The 17,750-nt window shown below is 47.5% G+C and overlaps 1 protein-coding gene across 3 annotated transcripts in view; it reads left to right on the plus strand.

Annotated features, from left to right (window-relative positions):
• The first annotated feature begins 6 nt into the window (after positions 1–6).
• The window catches only part of PPP2R5C (protein phosphatase 2 regulatory subunit B'gamma), a 139,069-nt gene continuing 121,325 nt past the window's right edge, over positions 7–17,750 (plus strand). For 2 of the 3 annotated variants that reach the window (XM_046647710.1, XM_046647711.1), the window contains exons 1-3: positions 7–101; positions 1,006–1,071; positions 17,335–17,497. In XM_046647710.1, coding sequence (XP_046503666.1) covers positions 75–101; positions 1,006–1,071; positions 17,335–17,497 — 256 coding nt within the window. In that variant the 5' untranslated portion in view covers positions 7–74. Of the gene's footprint in view, positions 102–1,005; positions 1,072–17,334; positions 17,498–17,750 lie in introns of those variants that run through there. The other variant, XM_046647715.1, reaches the window with a different exon arrangement.

Here is a 17,750-nt window from a genome sequence, read left to right on the forward strand (position 1 = left end):
GCGACGGCCGGGGCGGGGGCGCTGCTGCTGCGGGGGCCCGGCGGCGGGGGCGGCGGCGGCGGCCCGCTCCAGCCATGCCGAATAAAAACAAGAAGGAGAAAGTGAGTGCGGGCCCGGGCCGCCGGACGGCCGGGGCGGGAAGGGGAAGGGGCGGCGCGGAGGGCTGCGCGGCGGGACCCCCAGCCCCCGACGCCGGGGTCCCGAGGGCGCGGGGGCGCCGCTCCGGGTGGAGGTGGAGGTGGGGGCGGGGGCGGGTCGCGCCGGGGCCGCGGTGCCCGGGCCGGCCGGGGGTCCTGGCGGCCGGGCCAGCGTGGGGAGGTGGGGGCGGCGTGGGCGCCCGCCCCCGGGCATCGCGTGATGGGGCAGGTGCGGCCGCGGAGGTGGTTGACCCAGCCTCGCACACTGGGCGGGGGCTTCAGGGTGGGGGCCACGGACCCGGAGAGGGGCCCCCGGCCCGGGCAAAAGGGAGCGAATGGACCCGCTTAGCACTTGGGGAGAACCGCCTGCTCTCGAAGGGACGCTCTGGGTTCTGAAATACTATTATTATCCTGGGTGGCGGCGGCGACGGCTCTGAGTGTGCTGCGTTTGCACTGGAGGGGGTGGGGGGTGGTGGTATGTTTTTGCTTCAGGTGGAGCTCTGTAGCGTTTCAGTATCACCCCAGAAATCCCGACTCGCAGAGTTTAGGGCGGAGGGAAGAAAGGGATGTGATGTGGATCCTTCAAATGCCGAGAGCGCTGTATAAATTTGGGTTTATCTGTTCCTGCTTAAAGTTTTCAACGCCAAATACAGATGAAGAAAACAAGGAGAGTCTGAATGGGGGGCTCGCGTTGCAATATTGTATCTCTAAGTAAACAATAAGATGTGGAACTTCTTGATGGGATTGATTAAAATGATCAGAAGTCCTGGTTTTGTATAAGTCAGTTTTAAAACTGCATTTTGGTTTATCTGATATCTAGCAGTCTAAAAATTGAGAAGCCTAATTGATGCTGCTTGATGTTTCCCAGGAATCACCAAAAGCAGGGAAAAGTGGAAAAAGTTCGAAAGAAGGCCAAGACGTGGTCGAATCAGAGGTAACTATTTTCAAATCTTCACTTTACGGTTTTTAAGGAACACCTTTTAACAGCATAGAAAAACCGAGGCTGATGAAACTGGGTTTTCTAAAATGTTTCCTTATGTGAGATTTTTTTTCGTAGTGTCTTTCATAACCCTCAGTTGTAGTTATTTAGGTTTTTATTATTCTGCCTTGGGAAAATAGGAATGTTTTTATGAAAGTTGTGCCTATCTGTGCAGCTGGTATTTTTAAGTTCACTCCCCCCCCAAGTCTAGCAACCCTGTAGACTGGCTTCACAGACTCTCTGGCTGGAGTTGTTCATGTTCCTTTTGAGCTTTCAGATTCTCCCCCTTCCTTCTTTTTGCAAGTGGCCAGGTCCCTCCCTCAGTGGCTCATTTTCCTCCATCACCTTGCTTTCCTCTGTGCAGTCTTTGCTGCTGGTGTCCTGCGGTAGCTCCTTTTCTCTGTTGATGTCTGATCCCCTTAGCCTCTTTCCCCAATAGTGTTGGTATATTTTGGTTTATCTAGTTGGGGTAATTTTGCACAATCATCTTTCATATTTTTTTCTCTTTCTACCTTGGTCGGTTCTGATTTCTTTTGCTTCTTGACTTTGGGTTCATTGAGGCACAGCTGGAATGCTCAGTGAGGATGGTGTCTGCCTGATGGGGTGGGTGTCGTCCTTGACACAACGGTACTTTGAGAGGATTCGTAGAGCCAGCACTTTGCTTTGCCTTTTTCCTTGTGACTGGTTGTTGAACTACATCACCTCAGGCCAAGGGCCCCGGCAGGAGCTGGAGACCAGGCAGAGAGTTAATAGGCCTTTTTGAATCGTTGGTGGTCGGGAAGCTGATGTCAAGTTCTCCAGAGCTGCATCATTGAGGTCCCTGGTCTTACGACAGAGGACATTAATTTGCAAGTGACAGACCCCTTCCTGTAAGCCAAATCAGTATGAGTTCACTTCTGTCTGGGAGACACAGTTAACTGTGAGTATGTACAGTAGCCCTTCTTTTGCCCCCGGTTATCTTTTCGTTATCATTTGGTGCATTCTGAGTCCCCCTCCTCTTCAGCACGTGGTTCATTCCAGCAAATCTGTTGCCTTTCCAAAAGCAAAAAGCAGAAATCCAGAAGATCCCTTAGATATCGGTAGTGAAGGGTTATTTGTGCCAGCTCTCCCTGCCCTTTCTTCACAGCAGTCAAGCTTTCTTGTTGGCCTCCTTGCTTTTGACTCACTTATTTCCGTGTCACTCTTTTGACTAAATTGATTTAAATGAAATTTAGCCACTCTGCAAAGCTGTATGCTTTTTCTTTTCTTTTCCTTTTTTTCTTTTGGTTTATTGATCTTTCATTGAAACTGCTGAGAGTTCAGTGCTCCCCGGAACCTTTCTTGTTCAGGTACTTGTCTCCTCTCACTGTTAGTGTCACAAAGAAATATCAGTGTGTGTGGTTCATTTATTTTAGCAGAAAGAACCTGGCAATAAGGATGGATAATGTTAAGTTTGTGAAAAATCCATCAGTAACTCAAAAATACCAACACCACTAATATGTAAAATGCGTGTTTTTAAGGTGGATTGGGTTCCTAGACTGTCAGTTGCTTAAGACTCGAGGTGTGGCCTGCAGTGTCTGAGTGTGATGCCCTACTTGTCTTTCTGTATTTTTTCTAGCACTACTGTCTAAGACCTGGAGCTACAAAGCTTGAAATTACCACTGAAAAATACTGAAATGTTGGGCCCTTCACTACTTCCTCATAAGGATACCAGAGGCAACATGGCATATTAAGCTTGACACTTGGCAGATCACTGTGTAAATTATTTTGCAGGAATATAAATCGATGCTCGTCGGGTCTTCTGAAATTTGAGTTGACTGTTACTTTTTCGTTGTTGTTCCTCTCCCCTCAGTCTTCATCTCGCTTCTTCACTTCTGGTTCTACCCACTTACCAAATATGATTGACTCGTGCAGGTGAATTAAACCATTATTGTGCACTCTTCTCTTCTCCTGTCTCTCAGTGTTACATCTCAACTTGAATATTTCAACCTGAACAATTCAAAGAGGTGTGCTATTCCCAGGCTGCTCCTCAAACCTTTTTAATATCTCGTCGCCTTCGCAGTCAGCGTTTGCTCACGTTACCCTGTGAACTCGCCTCTCTTAGGACGGTTACTGCACGCGGGGCTGCACAGCCTGAGAGAGGTGCAGAACAGGCGCCTGCCCAGGGCAGAGGAGGCGGGCTTGGGAAATAATTCTAACAGAGAAAAGCCTACAGTTGACTTAATTCACTACTTAAGTGTGGGAAGGGTCCTTATACTAAAATCCTGGCTGGTTATAATGTAGTTGCACAGAGAACAAAGGAGCAGGTGGCTTACATTGCAGAACACTTTTTGGTTAGAACAAGGGAACATTTGATGGCGTGGATTTTTCAGTAAGGAAGATGAAGTCCTGCAGTAAAGGGTAGAGTGGTATGGAGGAAAGTATTTCAGCAGTGGGGGTTAGATAATAAAAATGCTGACTCCTGATGGCCGTGAACGATGTCACCTAGCTTCTGTGTCCCTGTTTCCTCATCTCGAAAATGACTTGGTGAGTTTCAGATTTGGCCATTTTTCACTATATGGGATAGATTAGGCATGACCCCTCTTTAAAGAAGTTTTCCCTGCAAGATATAAGGCAGGGTATATCTTTCAGTGTAACAGAATACCATTAAAGGTCATTAACTGGTGCTCTGCAACTTTTGCCTTTTTCTAGAAATTTCTACTCCTTGAATGATGTGTATTGGTACATTTTTCTTCTTTTTTCTCTTTCGAATAGAATGTTTAAATTTGACTTGCTTATCCACACGTGTCCTAGAAATAAAAGTTTCTGCCCAGGACGTACTGCTGGTTTATTTCACATTTTCAGGAGCGAGGCCACAAATGGGCTTGTGGGTAACTTGAAGTTGGAGAACCCTGGAGATTGACAGAGGGAACTCATCTTTGAGCAGCTGTTCTCAGTGTCACATTCAAATCTGCGGAAACATAACTAGGCACATTTTATGAATATTTAGACTCTTAATAAATTGCTCAGAGATTCCTAAAGTCCATTTTGGAGGATCAGACCACACGATGGTGTTTTTGTTGTTGTTGTTTTTAGTTTGTCTACTGCATCCAAAGTTACGTTTTAAAAACTGTTAATGCTTTTTGTAAAATGATTTGTTTTAAGCACATTAAAGGTTGTTGGATTCGTGTTCTTGGGTCATGTATTTTACATATCCTGCTTCAGCTTAGTTTGGTTTGAAAGTCTCTGCAGCCACTCTTAGGTAATCTCTGTTGCTGAAAGAAAGCTGAACAGTCCTCTCTCCAACTTAGTAGCTTATTTTGACCCCTTCTACCTTAGTAATAACGTCTTTCTCTTTATAATCTCTCCCTTTCCGTTCCACCCCTCTGCCCCCACCCCGTGTTGCAGACGAGCCAGGCTTGCCGAGGTCCCATAGGTGTAGGTGGTGGAGTCATGGTTTAGAAATTAAAACTGAAATTTTTAAAGTATTCATTAATTCATCTAATAACAACAACACCCATTACATGTTAACATAAATACCATATTTTTATGAGAAATAATTATTTACAAAAATTCGCTGAGAAAAATGGCATTGCTCTATATTTTTGCAAATCTCTTAAATGCCTGGCTTGATAGAAGATAGCTGGCTTCTCGAGTCTGCTCCTGCATTCAGTCTGTTTTGATATCACAAGTCTTGTAGCCTGTGAAAAATCGACATAATGATGGTTATAAAGGCAAATTGTGTGTTAGTATTTTCATAAAAACAGCAGACCCAGAAAGGGTCTAAGGGACCCCAGCAAGGGTACCAGACCCCCCCTTTAAGAACCGTTGTAGAATCCTCTTCCCACCGTCTGTACTGTCTGTCTGAATCCTTGCGTCTTTTTAGCTTGAACTCAAGTTCGTTTATTCTGAAATTTAAGGGAAGCTTTTTCTCACTGTCTTGGACCATATTTTTTCCATATTTTAAATTTGAATAGCAGTTATTTGTTCTACTGGCTATTTATCATTTATGCTGCTTTGGACAAGCTGTAGGTACCTATGACTTGCCTCCCACTCGTGATTCAGTCCATGAGGACAGCGTTGGAACTTGACTCTGCTTTGCACTTGCCATATATGTTATAGGACCCGGAGTCAAGAAGTATTGTTGGTGGATTTTAAAAGTGCCCAGGGAGGAGCAGAACTTCAAGTCAATTAGCCTGCTGATTTTCCTGATAACTGTAAATTAGAAAGAACCAAAAAATCTCCTATTAAGAGGCTTATTTCTTTATCGCCTTTTTGATCCTCTAAGGAAATTTTAACTCAGAGTTTTCATTCAGTATAATTTGTTTTAAATCAATAGCATTATACTAAAACAGAAGATTATGGTCATTAGGTCTGTTTCAAATGTCTTGTGAAAGTTTTAAGAAGAGGAATATTTGTTTTTCTTTTTAGTTTGCTTTTACATACCATCAGAGGTCACTGGTAAAAAATATAGTCTCGTAAGATCTTATTTAAATTAAAGCAATAGGATTTCCATTTCAATATAAGGTTTCAGTATGATCTTTGGTGCTTTATATTTCTTATTTGAAATTCATTCGGGGAATATTTCTCAGTAGTAGAACATACATGTTTTTTTAACATATTTTATAAGTTAGTTTTGTTTTGAGCATCTCTTGTTTTGTGCAAGCACTGGGAAAGATAAAAAGAATGATATCGTCCTCACCTGTGAAGAACTGTTTTCTGTTACTTCTAAAGCATCACACCTGTTGCTTGTGGACATTGGGTGGCCTGGGGAGTAGCTTGGCCCCCCGTTGAGTCGTACCACGTGGCCTCTGCATGGATGGGACAAGATGGAGCACATTCTTGTGAAGAGCCAGCTGGTGCTTTGGGTTAGGAAATCAGAAGCTTTAAGCCTCTAAGCAAACACAGGATCATTATTGAATCGTGGAGTTCCAGAAAGCGTGTTGGACCCAGGGTGTGTGTTGTAAGTCAAGCCAGCAGAAAGATCCATCAGCATTGCTCTTCTTCGTCAGTAAAAGCTGCAATACATGATACGTAATTCTAGAAGGAGTTCGTCAAGGGAATTATATGAAATAATCTAAAGTTTCCCGGGTCGTGAGAGGAGTGCAGAGTCCCTGTGTTGAAGCAGCTTCGGAATGAATGCAAGCCCATAGCCCTCGGATGATGGTGGAGAGGTCGCCACCTGCATCTGGAGGAGCTGGGTGAGTCAGTCTGCCACCAGTGTGAATCATGGTGATATTTTCCTAAGTAACACGGAAAATTCTTTTGAAAGATTTCAACTATAAAAAGTCTCCAGTGTTTCCTTAAAACATTGGGTACCTGCCGAGGTCAGGGCACAGTGGCATCTGGTTTGGCACAGCATTCTAGGTAATTATCTTGCATTTTCCTATCAGTGTTGTGTTAAGCAAGGACTTGCCGGCCCTGCTTCTCGGGCAGGTTTGAGATCACTCCTTGCAGGGAAGTGCTGCTTCCCAGATCCAAACAATGGTGTCATCTCCGTTTCCTCCACCTGGGGGAGTAAGAGAACAAGCCTAGAAATCCAACTGTCCAGGGAAAATAATGCTTTATTAGTTTGAGGACATTGGATTTTCCTTCATCTTAGGTATTTTTTTGGAGATGAGGTTTAGCGTGGCTCTGAAGGGGTGTTAGCTCTGACCTAAGGCTGTTGTTGCCCAGTGGGAAAGTCAGAGTACTTGGGAGCTCAGAGGTGTTAGATTTGCGTTGTCCAAGATGTTAGCCATTAGCCACATGTGGCTATTTAAATTAACGAAAATTACATTAAATTTAGAAATTCAGTTCTTGTGGGCTGGCCCTGTACCTGGTGGTTAAGTTCAGCATGCTCTGCTTTGGCAGCCTGAGTTCATGGGTTCAGATCCCAGGTGTGGACCTGCACCACTCGTCAGCCATGCTGTGGTGGTGACCCGCATACAAAATAGAGGAAGATTGGCACAGATGTTAGCTCACAGCAAATCTTCCTCAAAAAAAAAGAGGAAGATTGGCAACAGATGTTAGCTTGGGGCCAGTCTTCCTCACCAAAAAAAAAAATAAAATAAAAATTCAGTTCCTCAGTCACACTAGCCACATTGCAAGTGCCCAGGACCCACCAGTGGCTAGTGGCTGCTCTGTTGGACAGCAGATATTGAACATTCCTCACTTCACAGAAGGTTCTGTTGGACAGAGCTGCCTGAGACCCTAGCAGCATTTTCCAAAGGAATTCTAATGTGAGTGTATTTAACTTACTTTAGCTTTGTTAGCTATCACTCTTCTTAGTATGAAATATCAAATTTAAAGGTAAAGAAGGCATAAATTGGTGAAAGAGGAGGATGTGGATACCGTTAGGGAGAAGGGGAAGTGAGAAGACAAGGGAATTCAATGGGGAGGTGGGAAGAAGGCCCTGCTTCCCGCTTGGCCCGGGACCACCTGTGTTCCTGAGACCTACACCTGATGAACAGACAGGAAGTGCCCTCTCCCTTGGGAGCAGGCCTCAGGAGACCCAAGGGAAACAACGTCTGTCTCCTCTTTCTTTTTAGACGTTTTATCTTTGTTCTTAGGTCAGAACACACATGGTTAAAAAATTAAAAATCTGTCCTTTCCCGTTTCGCCTAATCCACTGTCGGCCCTGCATCGCAGGCTGGGCTGCAGGTTCTCCACGGTCGGTCCAGATCTCGGGGGAGGCAGGAGTGTGTGTGTGTGGAGGGCGGGCCCTGGAGTAAGACGCCCTTTCTGCTCCTGGGAGTGTCCTTCCCATCTCAGTCATTCTCTTTCACGTTGCAGGCTTCCCTCCAGTTGGTTCGTCGGTTCATGGTCACCCAGCAGGTACATTCAAGATCCTTCTGTGTGCTGAGTGCCAGTGCCAGCGCGGGGGTTCAGCACGGGACACTACAGGGCCCCTGAACTCATGCCGTTGGCTGTCAGTGAGTGCTGAGTGCACTGGTGTCATCTAGAGGCATTGGTGACATTTGGCGTGAGAATGTGTCACGCTTTGCAGAATAATGGCCCTGGGGCTTTCCAAGCCAGTTGCACCATCTGGTTATTGTGATACCAAAACTGTGCTCATACATTTCCAGACACCCTGGTGGGGCAGGACCACCTCTTGCAGCCTCTGTGCTAGAGACCGGGGAGGCTGCTTCAGGTGGTCAGGGACGGCCTCACCAATCAGAGGACTTTAAAGATGAGACCTGAATGTGAAGAAGGAACCAGTGGTGCAGAGATCTGGAGAAGGGTCTTCTAGCCAGAAGAAGCAGCTAGTGCAAAGGCCCTGAGGCAGAAGTAAGCTTCATGTGTCTACCAGAAAGAAGACCAATTTGTGTGAAGAGAAGTCAGGGTAGGTCAAGCGGGAGGGATGAAGTCGGAGAGATAGGCACTGGCAAGGTCCAGTAGGATCTTGTCAGCAGCCGTCAGCAGGGTTTTGGATTTTTATTCTAAAGATGATGGAAGCCATTGAGGTGTTTGGAGCAGGGAAGTGAGATAATCTGACTTAAGTATTTAAAAAGATCTCAGTAGCTGCTGTGTAGGAAATAGAAGGGGAAGAATTGAAACAACCAGACCACTAGAAGACTCGGTCCTCTCAGATGCCTGATTGCCATGTCCGCCCATCAGTGATGAGGCCCTAGCCCAGCTGGCCATGGGCTCTGGACTTGGGTGGGCTTGGCAGCTGACCACTTGCGTTTTAGGCGCTGAGTGGAGGGCTGGTTTTTGTGGCTTCTGACTCCCAAAGGCCAGAATGCAGAGAGCTTTGCTCTGAGGGCCAGCTCCACACTGGCAGCCTTAGTTTTTCCTAGACAGTCGGATTTCTTTGGAGAAAGCCTTTCTTCTCTTGGTAAACACCCGGTCCACCAGTCTTGTGCAGACATGCCTCAGTGGCTATGGACGGATCAGTATTCGGACCAAAAATTAGTCTTCTTTTCAACCCCACATCTTACTCCCGCCCCTCAGAGTTTCTGAATCCTGAGCCTCCCGGGGACTCTGTGAGGGCAGGTCACCTGCCTTCTTCCTCCAGCCCGAGCCGTCTTCCTGGTTTCCAGATCGCAGTTGTCTCTGCCTTGCTTCATCGGCCCCACCCCTCCATGTGCTTTCTGCTCTCCAGACGTCTGTTGCATGCCCTTGTCCTGGGATGCACCAGTGACTCCCCATGCAGATCTTTTTGTGATTGAAAGTTCTAACTTTCGTGTTCCTTCATTATCACTCGCGCTGGGGCTCAAGAGGTTTGCCAGTTAGTGTGAATGTATGGTCCGCCTTGGTCAGGAAAATCTCTTCTGTTTTCGCCTTACTTTCGCCTCTCAGCCAGGAATTGTTGGCCTAGTGTGGGGGTCAGGAAACTTTTTCTATAAGGGGCCGGATAATAAATATTTTAGACTTTGGTGGCCGTACAGTCTCTGTCGCAACTACTCAACTCTGCTTTGAGTAGCAAGTGAGCAGCCATGGACAATATGTAAAAAAAATAGACGTGGCTGTGTGCCGATAAAGCTTTATCTACAGAAACAGGCAGGGAGCCATATGCGGCCCATGGGCCATAGCCTGCCTGCCTCTGGCCTAATGGAATCCAAATCAGGTTCAGTACCTAGAGAAGCTATTTGGCAAGAGGCTGGGCACTGTTGCTACCCTGCGGGGCTCTGCTCAGGCTCTTTCTTACCTGAAACCAACAGTGGCTATGCTCTGTGAAAGATGTATTCCTTTGTTTTTGTCTATTCACAATGTAGAAGCTATTGAGAGACCAGTGATTTGGCCCTGCCCAATTGAACAATAAGTGTCTTACAGCTAGTTATGATTTTTTAGAATTACAGTGTTTGAATGGAAGGAAGAGGTACTTGTTTAGTATAGTGACCTTTATATGGGAAAACGTCTAGGATTGAGACTTTGTCACAAATCCACTTGCCTATTTTTTTGTTGGAATGAAATGTCTCAGTTCAGAGAATTTAACAAACGGCCGTATATCTGCTGCCCAGGTTTTTTTTCACTCCGAATATGTGGGAGTGTTGCTGCCTGGCTGCATAGGAGGTTGGGGATAACCGCTGGGCAGGGGACACTCAGGCTGGCTGCACCTCCTGTTAGAACTGCGACGGGCCACTGCTCCTGAGCATGAAGGGAGCCTCTCGAGTCCTGCTCCCTCTCCTGCGGAGGAAGAGTCGGGGAGAGACTTCCTTTAGGCAGACGGTGCCCTTGCCCTCTGCACCTCCCTGAGTGTGAGCAGCCTGCAGCGGGGCCAGGCTGGGGCGGGCTCCACCACCCGGCGCACCAGCACAGGGTCCACACCTGCCTGGGGTTGGCTGCTTCCCCTCCCCTCCTCTAAGACCCCACTGCCGGTGCCTCAAGCATGGTGGTGCCCCGCACTGACAGACCAGCCCTCCTGCAGCGCCCCCGTAGCTCTTCTGTAAAGAGGTCCTGGGAAGGGAAGGGCAGGGAAGGGCAGGGCGCGGCGCCCGCTTCGTTGGCGTGGCTTCAGTTGGAGTCTCTAATAGTGTTTCGGACCGTCCGGAAGCCCCCACGTCCCACGTAGAAAATGCAGCTGCCTCAACCAGTCGGGGGCCCTGTGCTCAGTCAGAAACCTCCAGGGGCTCCCAGCTTTCACTGACTTCCAGTGGAAGGGACAGGCCAGCTATTTTGATCTGGGTTTGATATTAGACACTGAGTTTGATAAATAATTTCCCATCGTTGAGCCAAAAATAAAGAGGCTGAAGTAAATCCTGGGGCATCTCTCACCTCGCTGAATGAATAGATAAAAACAAAACGACCCATAACCTCTGTCCCAGGAGTGACAAAAAAGGAAAAATTAAGCCTGGTTTAGATTTTACCCAAGTCAAGTAGCCAAACAGTATCATACTAATTTACAGAAACTTCTTGTAATTTCGAGATAGATAATCCGGTTTTTATTTTATGAGTAAACACCTAAAGCAAGGAAGCACACCTGTTGTTTATCACTTACGTTCAGCCAACATTCCTGCCTTCTCGGTGCCAGAGCACAGCCGAGCCTTCAGGAGCGCGCGTGCCCGCTGGCGCTCGCAGCGCCTCACTGTCGGCGACCCTCGGCTCGGCCTCGAGGAGTGGAGGCTAGTGGGAGGGTGGCGCCGCGCAGGAGTGGTGGGTTAAGCACTCGTGGCGTTGAGTCCTCCGTTCCACGCTGATTCCTCCCTTGCTGTGTGCCCGGCGCTGCCCCTGACAGTGGGGTTCATCACTGAAAAAACAGGCTCTTTCAGAGAGCTTCCAGGCTCCTCTTGGAGAGACCCCCATCCCAGTGCCAGGCAAAGAGAGCTGCACAGCCGTATTGAGAGGCCACTGGGGGTCACAGAAGAAGGAAGCTCCTGGTTCTGCTTGGGACGGTTGGGGGAAATTCCCTGAACAAGCTGAAAATGAAAGACAAAACCTCTTTTTTTTAATATGTGATAAAATACACATAACACAAAATTTACCATTAGTGACATCTAGTACGTTCACAAGTGTTGTGGAACCATCACCACTGTCTAGTTCCAGAAGATTTTCCTCACCCCAAAGGGAAATCCCCTACCCATTAAACAGTCACTCTTCATTACCCCCTACCCCCAGCCCCTGGCAACCTCTAATCTGCCTTCTCTCTCTGGTTTGCCTATTGTAGATCTTTCATGTAAGTGGAGTCATACAATGTGTGGCCTTTTATGTTTGGCTTCTTTCACGTTGCATAATATTTTCGAGGTCGATCTATGTTGTAGCTTGTGTCAATACTTCATTCCTTTTTATGGCTGAGTAATATTCTGTTGTTTCGATATACCATACTTTGTTTCATCAGTTGGTGGGCACTTGGGTCATTTCCATCTTTGGTTATCGTGAATAGTACTGCTCTGAATATTGATATACAGGTTTTTTTCCCAATGCCTCTTTTCAGCTCTTTTAGGTATATGCCTAGGAGAAGGATTGTTGGATCACATGGTAATTTTGTTTAACTTACTGAAGAACTGCCAAACTGTTTTCTGCAGTGGCGACATCACTGTACGTTCTCATCAGCAGTGTACAGGCGTTCCGGTTTGTCTACATCCTCCCTAACACTTGTTTTCCATTTTTGTAGATTACAGCCACCCTAGTGGGTATGAAGTAGTATGTCACTGTGGTTTTTATTTGCATTTCCCTAATGGCTCAAGATGTTGAACATCTTTCCATGTGCTTATTGGCATTTTGTATCTTCAGAGAAATGTTTGTTGAAGTCCTTTGCCCATTTTTTAATTGAGTTGTTTGTCTTTCTGTTGTTATTAGAGTTCTTAGTAGATTCTAGATACTAGACCTTTATCAGACATATAACTTGCGAGTATTTTCCCCCATTCTGTGGATTGTCTTCACTTTCTGTGTGTCCTTTGATACACAGAAGTTTTTAATGTTTCTGAAGTCTAACTTAATTTTTTTTCTTCTGTTGCTTGTGCTTTTGGTGTTATATCTAAGAAACCATTGTCAAGTCCAAGGCCATGAAGATTTATCTCTATTCTTTTAAGAGTCTTAGGCTTTTAGCTCTTATATTTGGGTTGTTGATCCATTTGAGTTAATTTTTGTGTGTGGTGTGAGGTAGGACTCCAACTTCGTTCTTTCGCTTATGCATATCCACTTGTCCCAGCACCGTTTGTTGAAGAGCCTCTTCTTTTTCCATTGACTGGTCTTGGCTCTCAATTCTATCCATTGATCTTATGTCTGTCCTTATGCCAGGATATTTTGATGGATGTGCTCTCTTAAAAGATCTTATAAGGCATGTCAGTGTGGGTCTTCTTAAGCAACGTATCACATGGTATCACATAGTCTCTGGCACACAGTCACGGTGGTTGGGTCTTTCCATTACAAAATTACAGAAGGGGGGAATTCTGAAAGACATTGGAGAGTAGAAATGCTCGGGTGTGGGGCACAAGAGAGGTGATGTCTGAAGTCCAGGGACTGAGTGAGGTCCGAGTTTGGCTCCACCACTCATTGCATGATCCGAGAGATGGCCCTGCACCCTGAGCTCGGGTTTCCTCATCTGTAAAGTAAGGACACTGTGAGAGCACCTGGAGGACTGATGCGGTGGTGTAACAGCCACTCCGAGTGTTCCACTCTGCTCTGCCTCCCCACCAGGTTACAGCTTCGCATGGGGCCACTTCTGTCGCTCTCAGTGCCTGGCTGGGGGTGAGTTGGGGAGTCACGGGGACTGTCAAAGCACCCGTGGAGAATTCTCTGTGGGCACTGCCCCTTTTGGGCTCTAACCATTATATGTCCTGTTGGCCGCTGATGTTTGGAGCTGAGGAGAAAAATGTGTTCAGAATGTCTCCATTTCTCCAGGTCCTCCTCACCTCCCTCCAGAGTGCTTCTTGGCAGGTGACCTCATAGTGTCTTCACACACACATAAGCGCGTGCGCACAAGCAAAGCCGTCAGACTGAGAGCGGTCCTATCCTGTCAGACCCGTCCTTCCTTCCTCTGTGGCTCCCCTGTCAGCAGTGAGCATGTTCAAACCCGTCTCCCAAACAATCAGAGACCCCCTCCTCTGACCCTGTTGCCCCCGGTTCCCATGGCCCTTCTTTCTTCCCAACTCCATTTTTCGAAGGTGCTGTGGATACTTGGGTCTTCCTACTTCAGCCTCAGCTTCAAGAGCTTCTCCCGACGCCACTCCACGTACTGACCTCGCCAGCCTCCACACCTCCATGTTCCCAAATCCAGCAGAATGTGGCTTTTAGTGGCATTTGACAGGGTTGACCCTCCTTCCTTCCTGAAAGACTTTCTTCCCTTAGCCTCCGTGATGGCACACAGAGCCCTGATCTTCGTCCTGCTTCTCTGGCTGTTTCTCCTGAGCCCCTGGATACCTCCTCCTTCGCCTCCTCTCTTCCCGCTTTACGTCCTTCTACTAGACAATGCCTTCATCCTGTGACTTCAGTTGCCACTGAGATACGTTGACTTACAAATTCTCATCTCAAATCAGACGAGCGTTTCCTGAGCACCAGCTTTGTGGCAGCCGGACTGTTCCAGGCTCTGGGACCTGGGCAAAGAAGGCAGAGGAAGACAGGTCACTCACCAGCCTCACTGTCTTCAGGGCTGGGCGGGACAGATGGTAACCAGGAAAATGAAGAAAGGGCACGTTAGCTGTTGATTAGGGGAACAAAGGGAAGAGAGCAGCATCATTCTGGAGGAAGTGGGAGAGGAGGCAGTTCAAACTCCTCATCTTGTACGTATTGGAATTGCCGTATCAGTACCTCAGACTCAGCAAATTCACAGTTGAACTTAGTCCTCCCCATTATTCTTTCCCATCTTGGTGACTTGTCCACCATCCGCCTAACTGCGTAAGCCCGAGTCCGGGAGTTCTCATCCCACAGAGCGGCTCTGTCAGCCAGCACTCTGGACTTCACCCCAGGTATCCACTTGTCTGTCTACCTGCCACTGTCCTGGTCCAGGCCAGCGTCTTCATCTCTTGTCCAGACAACTAGAAGGGCCTTCCTATGGATCCTTTGGCATCCATTCTCCCCTCACTCCAATCCGTAGTCCACACTGGAGCCTGAGGGGCCTGTTGAAAAGGAAGACCTGTTTATGTCGGTGCCCTGCTCAGCCCTTCCACTGGCCTCCAGTTGCCCTTCGGGGAAAGGTCAGACTCTTGAACCTGGGCTAGTTGGCTCTGGGCACCTGGTGCCGCTCCAGCCTTCCAGGGTTCCGGCCTTCCTCTCTTTACTGCAGCCTGCAGCCACGCTGAGCCCCTCGGGCTTTCAGTGACGCCTGCCTGGACACGGCCCCCTGCAGACACGCACATACCCCACTTCTCTCCTGTAGGTCTTCCCACCGTCCTCAGAGAAGCCTTGCTGACCTCGCAGGTTCCTCAGTCTCCTGTGTCTCATGTGGATATGTGAACATAAAATTACAGTTGTGACAGTTACAGAAGAGAAGCATGGGGCTGAGGGAGCACGTGACAGGACATGGGAGCTGACAGCGGTGCGGTGAAGGCCTTGCTCTAAATACGGGGAGTGGGGGGCCAGCGGAGCAGGGCTAGAGGCTGCCAGGCCCCATGGGAGGGAGGACGTCTGTGACCAGAGCCTGGGGGCTTTGTAGACCACCCTTAAACTAGAAGGCTGTGAGCCCTGGGAAGTCACCGGGTTGAATTAGCCTGGGGTGATGGGACCAGGTCTTCTTTTCTAGAAGCTCCCTGCCTGACCCAAGGACAGTGCTCTGGAGGGACGCCAGCAGGACCCACAGGAGAGGAGACCTCGGTGGCATGGAGTCAGCAGGTCTCAGGTGTAACTTTTTGTTTTCTCAGCCATAAGAAGCCTCACCTTAATGTGTCTCCCTACAGTGGGCTGTCGTCACTCATGGACTTGACTTTGTTTTATGAGTTTGCCAGATCACCCAATCGTAGTCTTAGATGCTTTGTTGCCTGGGATGTACAGTCCCTTCTCCTGTAGGGGTGGGAGCAGCAGTACAGCTGTTTTTGTTCATGTATGTACCCAGTTGCTCAAGGTCAAGTGTGCATAGCGCTGGATTCGGCATCATAGAAAACTGAAAAGGAGTTGTAAACTTCAGTCTGCTAGACACATGTGTATACAACCTAACTTTTAAAACAAGTGCATCTCCTTGGAGTTGCTATTTGAGACTGGAGTAAATCCTGGGGTTTTCTGGGGGCATCTAGAGGAAGCCGAGCAGAAAACTCTGAACTTGGGGAATCCCATGGAGGAGAGTTATGGACAGGGTTTTAAGGAAGAAAGACCCATGCTTTCACAATCAGGTGGAAAGAATGACAAATGTCAGGGTCAAGGCCCAAGAAAGCACGTTTTGAGGAATAAGCTACAGATTTGGGAGAAAAGGGAACCCAGATCCTCCCTCCTGCTTCAGAATTCCATCTGCGTGCAGTCAGTGTGGCATCTTGGGAAACCCCAAGGATTCTTAAGCACCTAATTAAAAAGTAAAGCAGCTCTTACTTCTTAGTGAAAATTCCATTCAAGGATGAGAGCAAATAGTTGGTGCTTGAGTCGCTGTGTCCTGCTCTCCTTGGCCCTCCTGCGTGGTTAGAGAAGGCTTGGCGGGTTTGTGTTTCCAGCACAAGTTGGATAGGCTTTTGAAAAGAGTGTGTGTATGGATACAGACTCCATTTCTTTGGGCCGACTGGAGCGGGTGGGAGGAGTGAGGACGCTGCATGAAGAATCTTGACAGTCAGCAGTCACCGCTGCAGCTGTCAGCCGTCACTGCAGAGGGCTGAGCACAGCTGAGCTCCACGGGGCTCCCAGCTCGTCCCCTCAGGCCTGTACGGCCTGGGACGGCCGCCCCCACCCCCTACCCGCGCTGTGCTGCGTGTGCCCTCAACCCACATCCTCTTCTGCTTGAGTATCTGCTCTTCTTCCTCACCTTGCAAGTGCCTGCGTGTTGTTGGATGGCCAGCGGTTGTGATGCAGTCTGGAGATGAGCACACTAAGTCTGGAACCTGGAGATGAATGCAAGGAGAGAGAAGCGAGAAAGAAGAGCATTTCCTGAGGTGCAAGGAGAAAGTGCTGTTATGTAGCCTTTACTGATTTTTGAGGGCTGAGTGGTGAGCTAGCAGGGACAGCTGTCATTTGTAAGTTCTTCAGCTTTATTAGTTTCCTACTGCTGCTGTACAAATGACCACAAACTTGGTGGCGTAAAAAAACACAAACTGTTCTGGAGGTCAGAAGTCTGATCTGGAATTAGAGCACTGGCAGGGCTAGTTCCTTCTGGAAGCTCTAGAGGGTGATCCATTTCCTTGCCTTTTCCAGCTTCTAGGGGCCGCCTGCACTCCTTGGCTCATTGCCCCTGTGTCTAAAGCCAGCGGCATAGCGTCTTCCAGTCTCTCTCTGACTCTCTGATCTCTGCTTTGTGGTTTCATTGCCTTTTCTTGTCTCATAAAGACCTGTATGATAACAGGGGGCGCAACCTGATAATCCAGGATCATCTGCCGTCCCAGGATCCTTAACCTCATCACTTCTGCAAAGTCCCTTGCCAAGTAAGGAAACACATTCCCAGGTTCCAGGGAGTAGGATGTGGGCGTCTTTGGAGGGTCATTGTCATCAGCCTGTATATATGTCCATCTATGTGGTAAATGTTAGGAAGTCAAGAGTTTGAAGGAAGATGTGAGAATTAGGTAAGGATGTGACTCTCGAAATCTGACATTACTGGCAGTGGGTTGTAGCCTCGGGCTGAGCGACCGTCAGGAATTATGTTGTTCACGGCAGAGCGGAGGAGACTCTCACAGAGTAAAACTTTTATATGTATTTTCCCATATTCTAATTGTGCTATAAAATGTAACCGTTTGACATATTCATTTGTTTTTGTTTTTATTTTGGAAACAGATTCCCAGCAGGAAAAACAGCCTTGCTGCTGTCCCGTCTACAGTATCTAGTAAAATAAAAGTGCCAGTCCCTCAGCCCATAGTGAAGAAAGACAAGCGGCAGAATTCTTCCAGGTTTAGTGTCAGCAATAATAGAGAACTTCAAAAGCTACCATCTTTAAAAGGTAATTTTTACTGTTTGTCTTGTAGAAGTTGAAGTTTTCCCTTTTAGGGGAAGTAGCACCGTTTGGTAGTTTGCTGGCTTCTCATGCCTCTGCTCTGTTTATGTTCCGTGGGGTCATCTTTTCTTCTTTATTGAGTTTCTTTAGACTGGATGCCTCTAACTTGTTTACCCAACTAATATTTCAAATTCCAGAGCTATTTAAGATAAAAGTATAATCGGGAATGTATTATAGATGTAATACACTTTAAAAAAAA

Source organism: Equus quagga, chromosome 20, assembly GCF_021613505.1.
Source record: "Equus quagga isolate Etosha38 chromosome 20, UCLA_HA_Equagga_1.0, whole genome shotgun sequence".
Taxonomy (NCBI): Eukaryota; Metazoa; Chordata; class Mammalia; order Perissodactyla; family Equidae; genus Equus; species Equus quagga.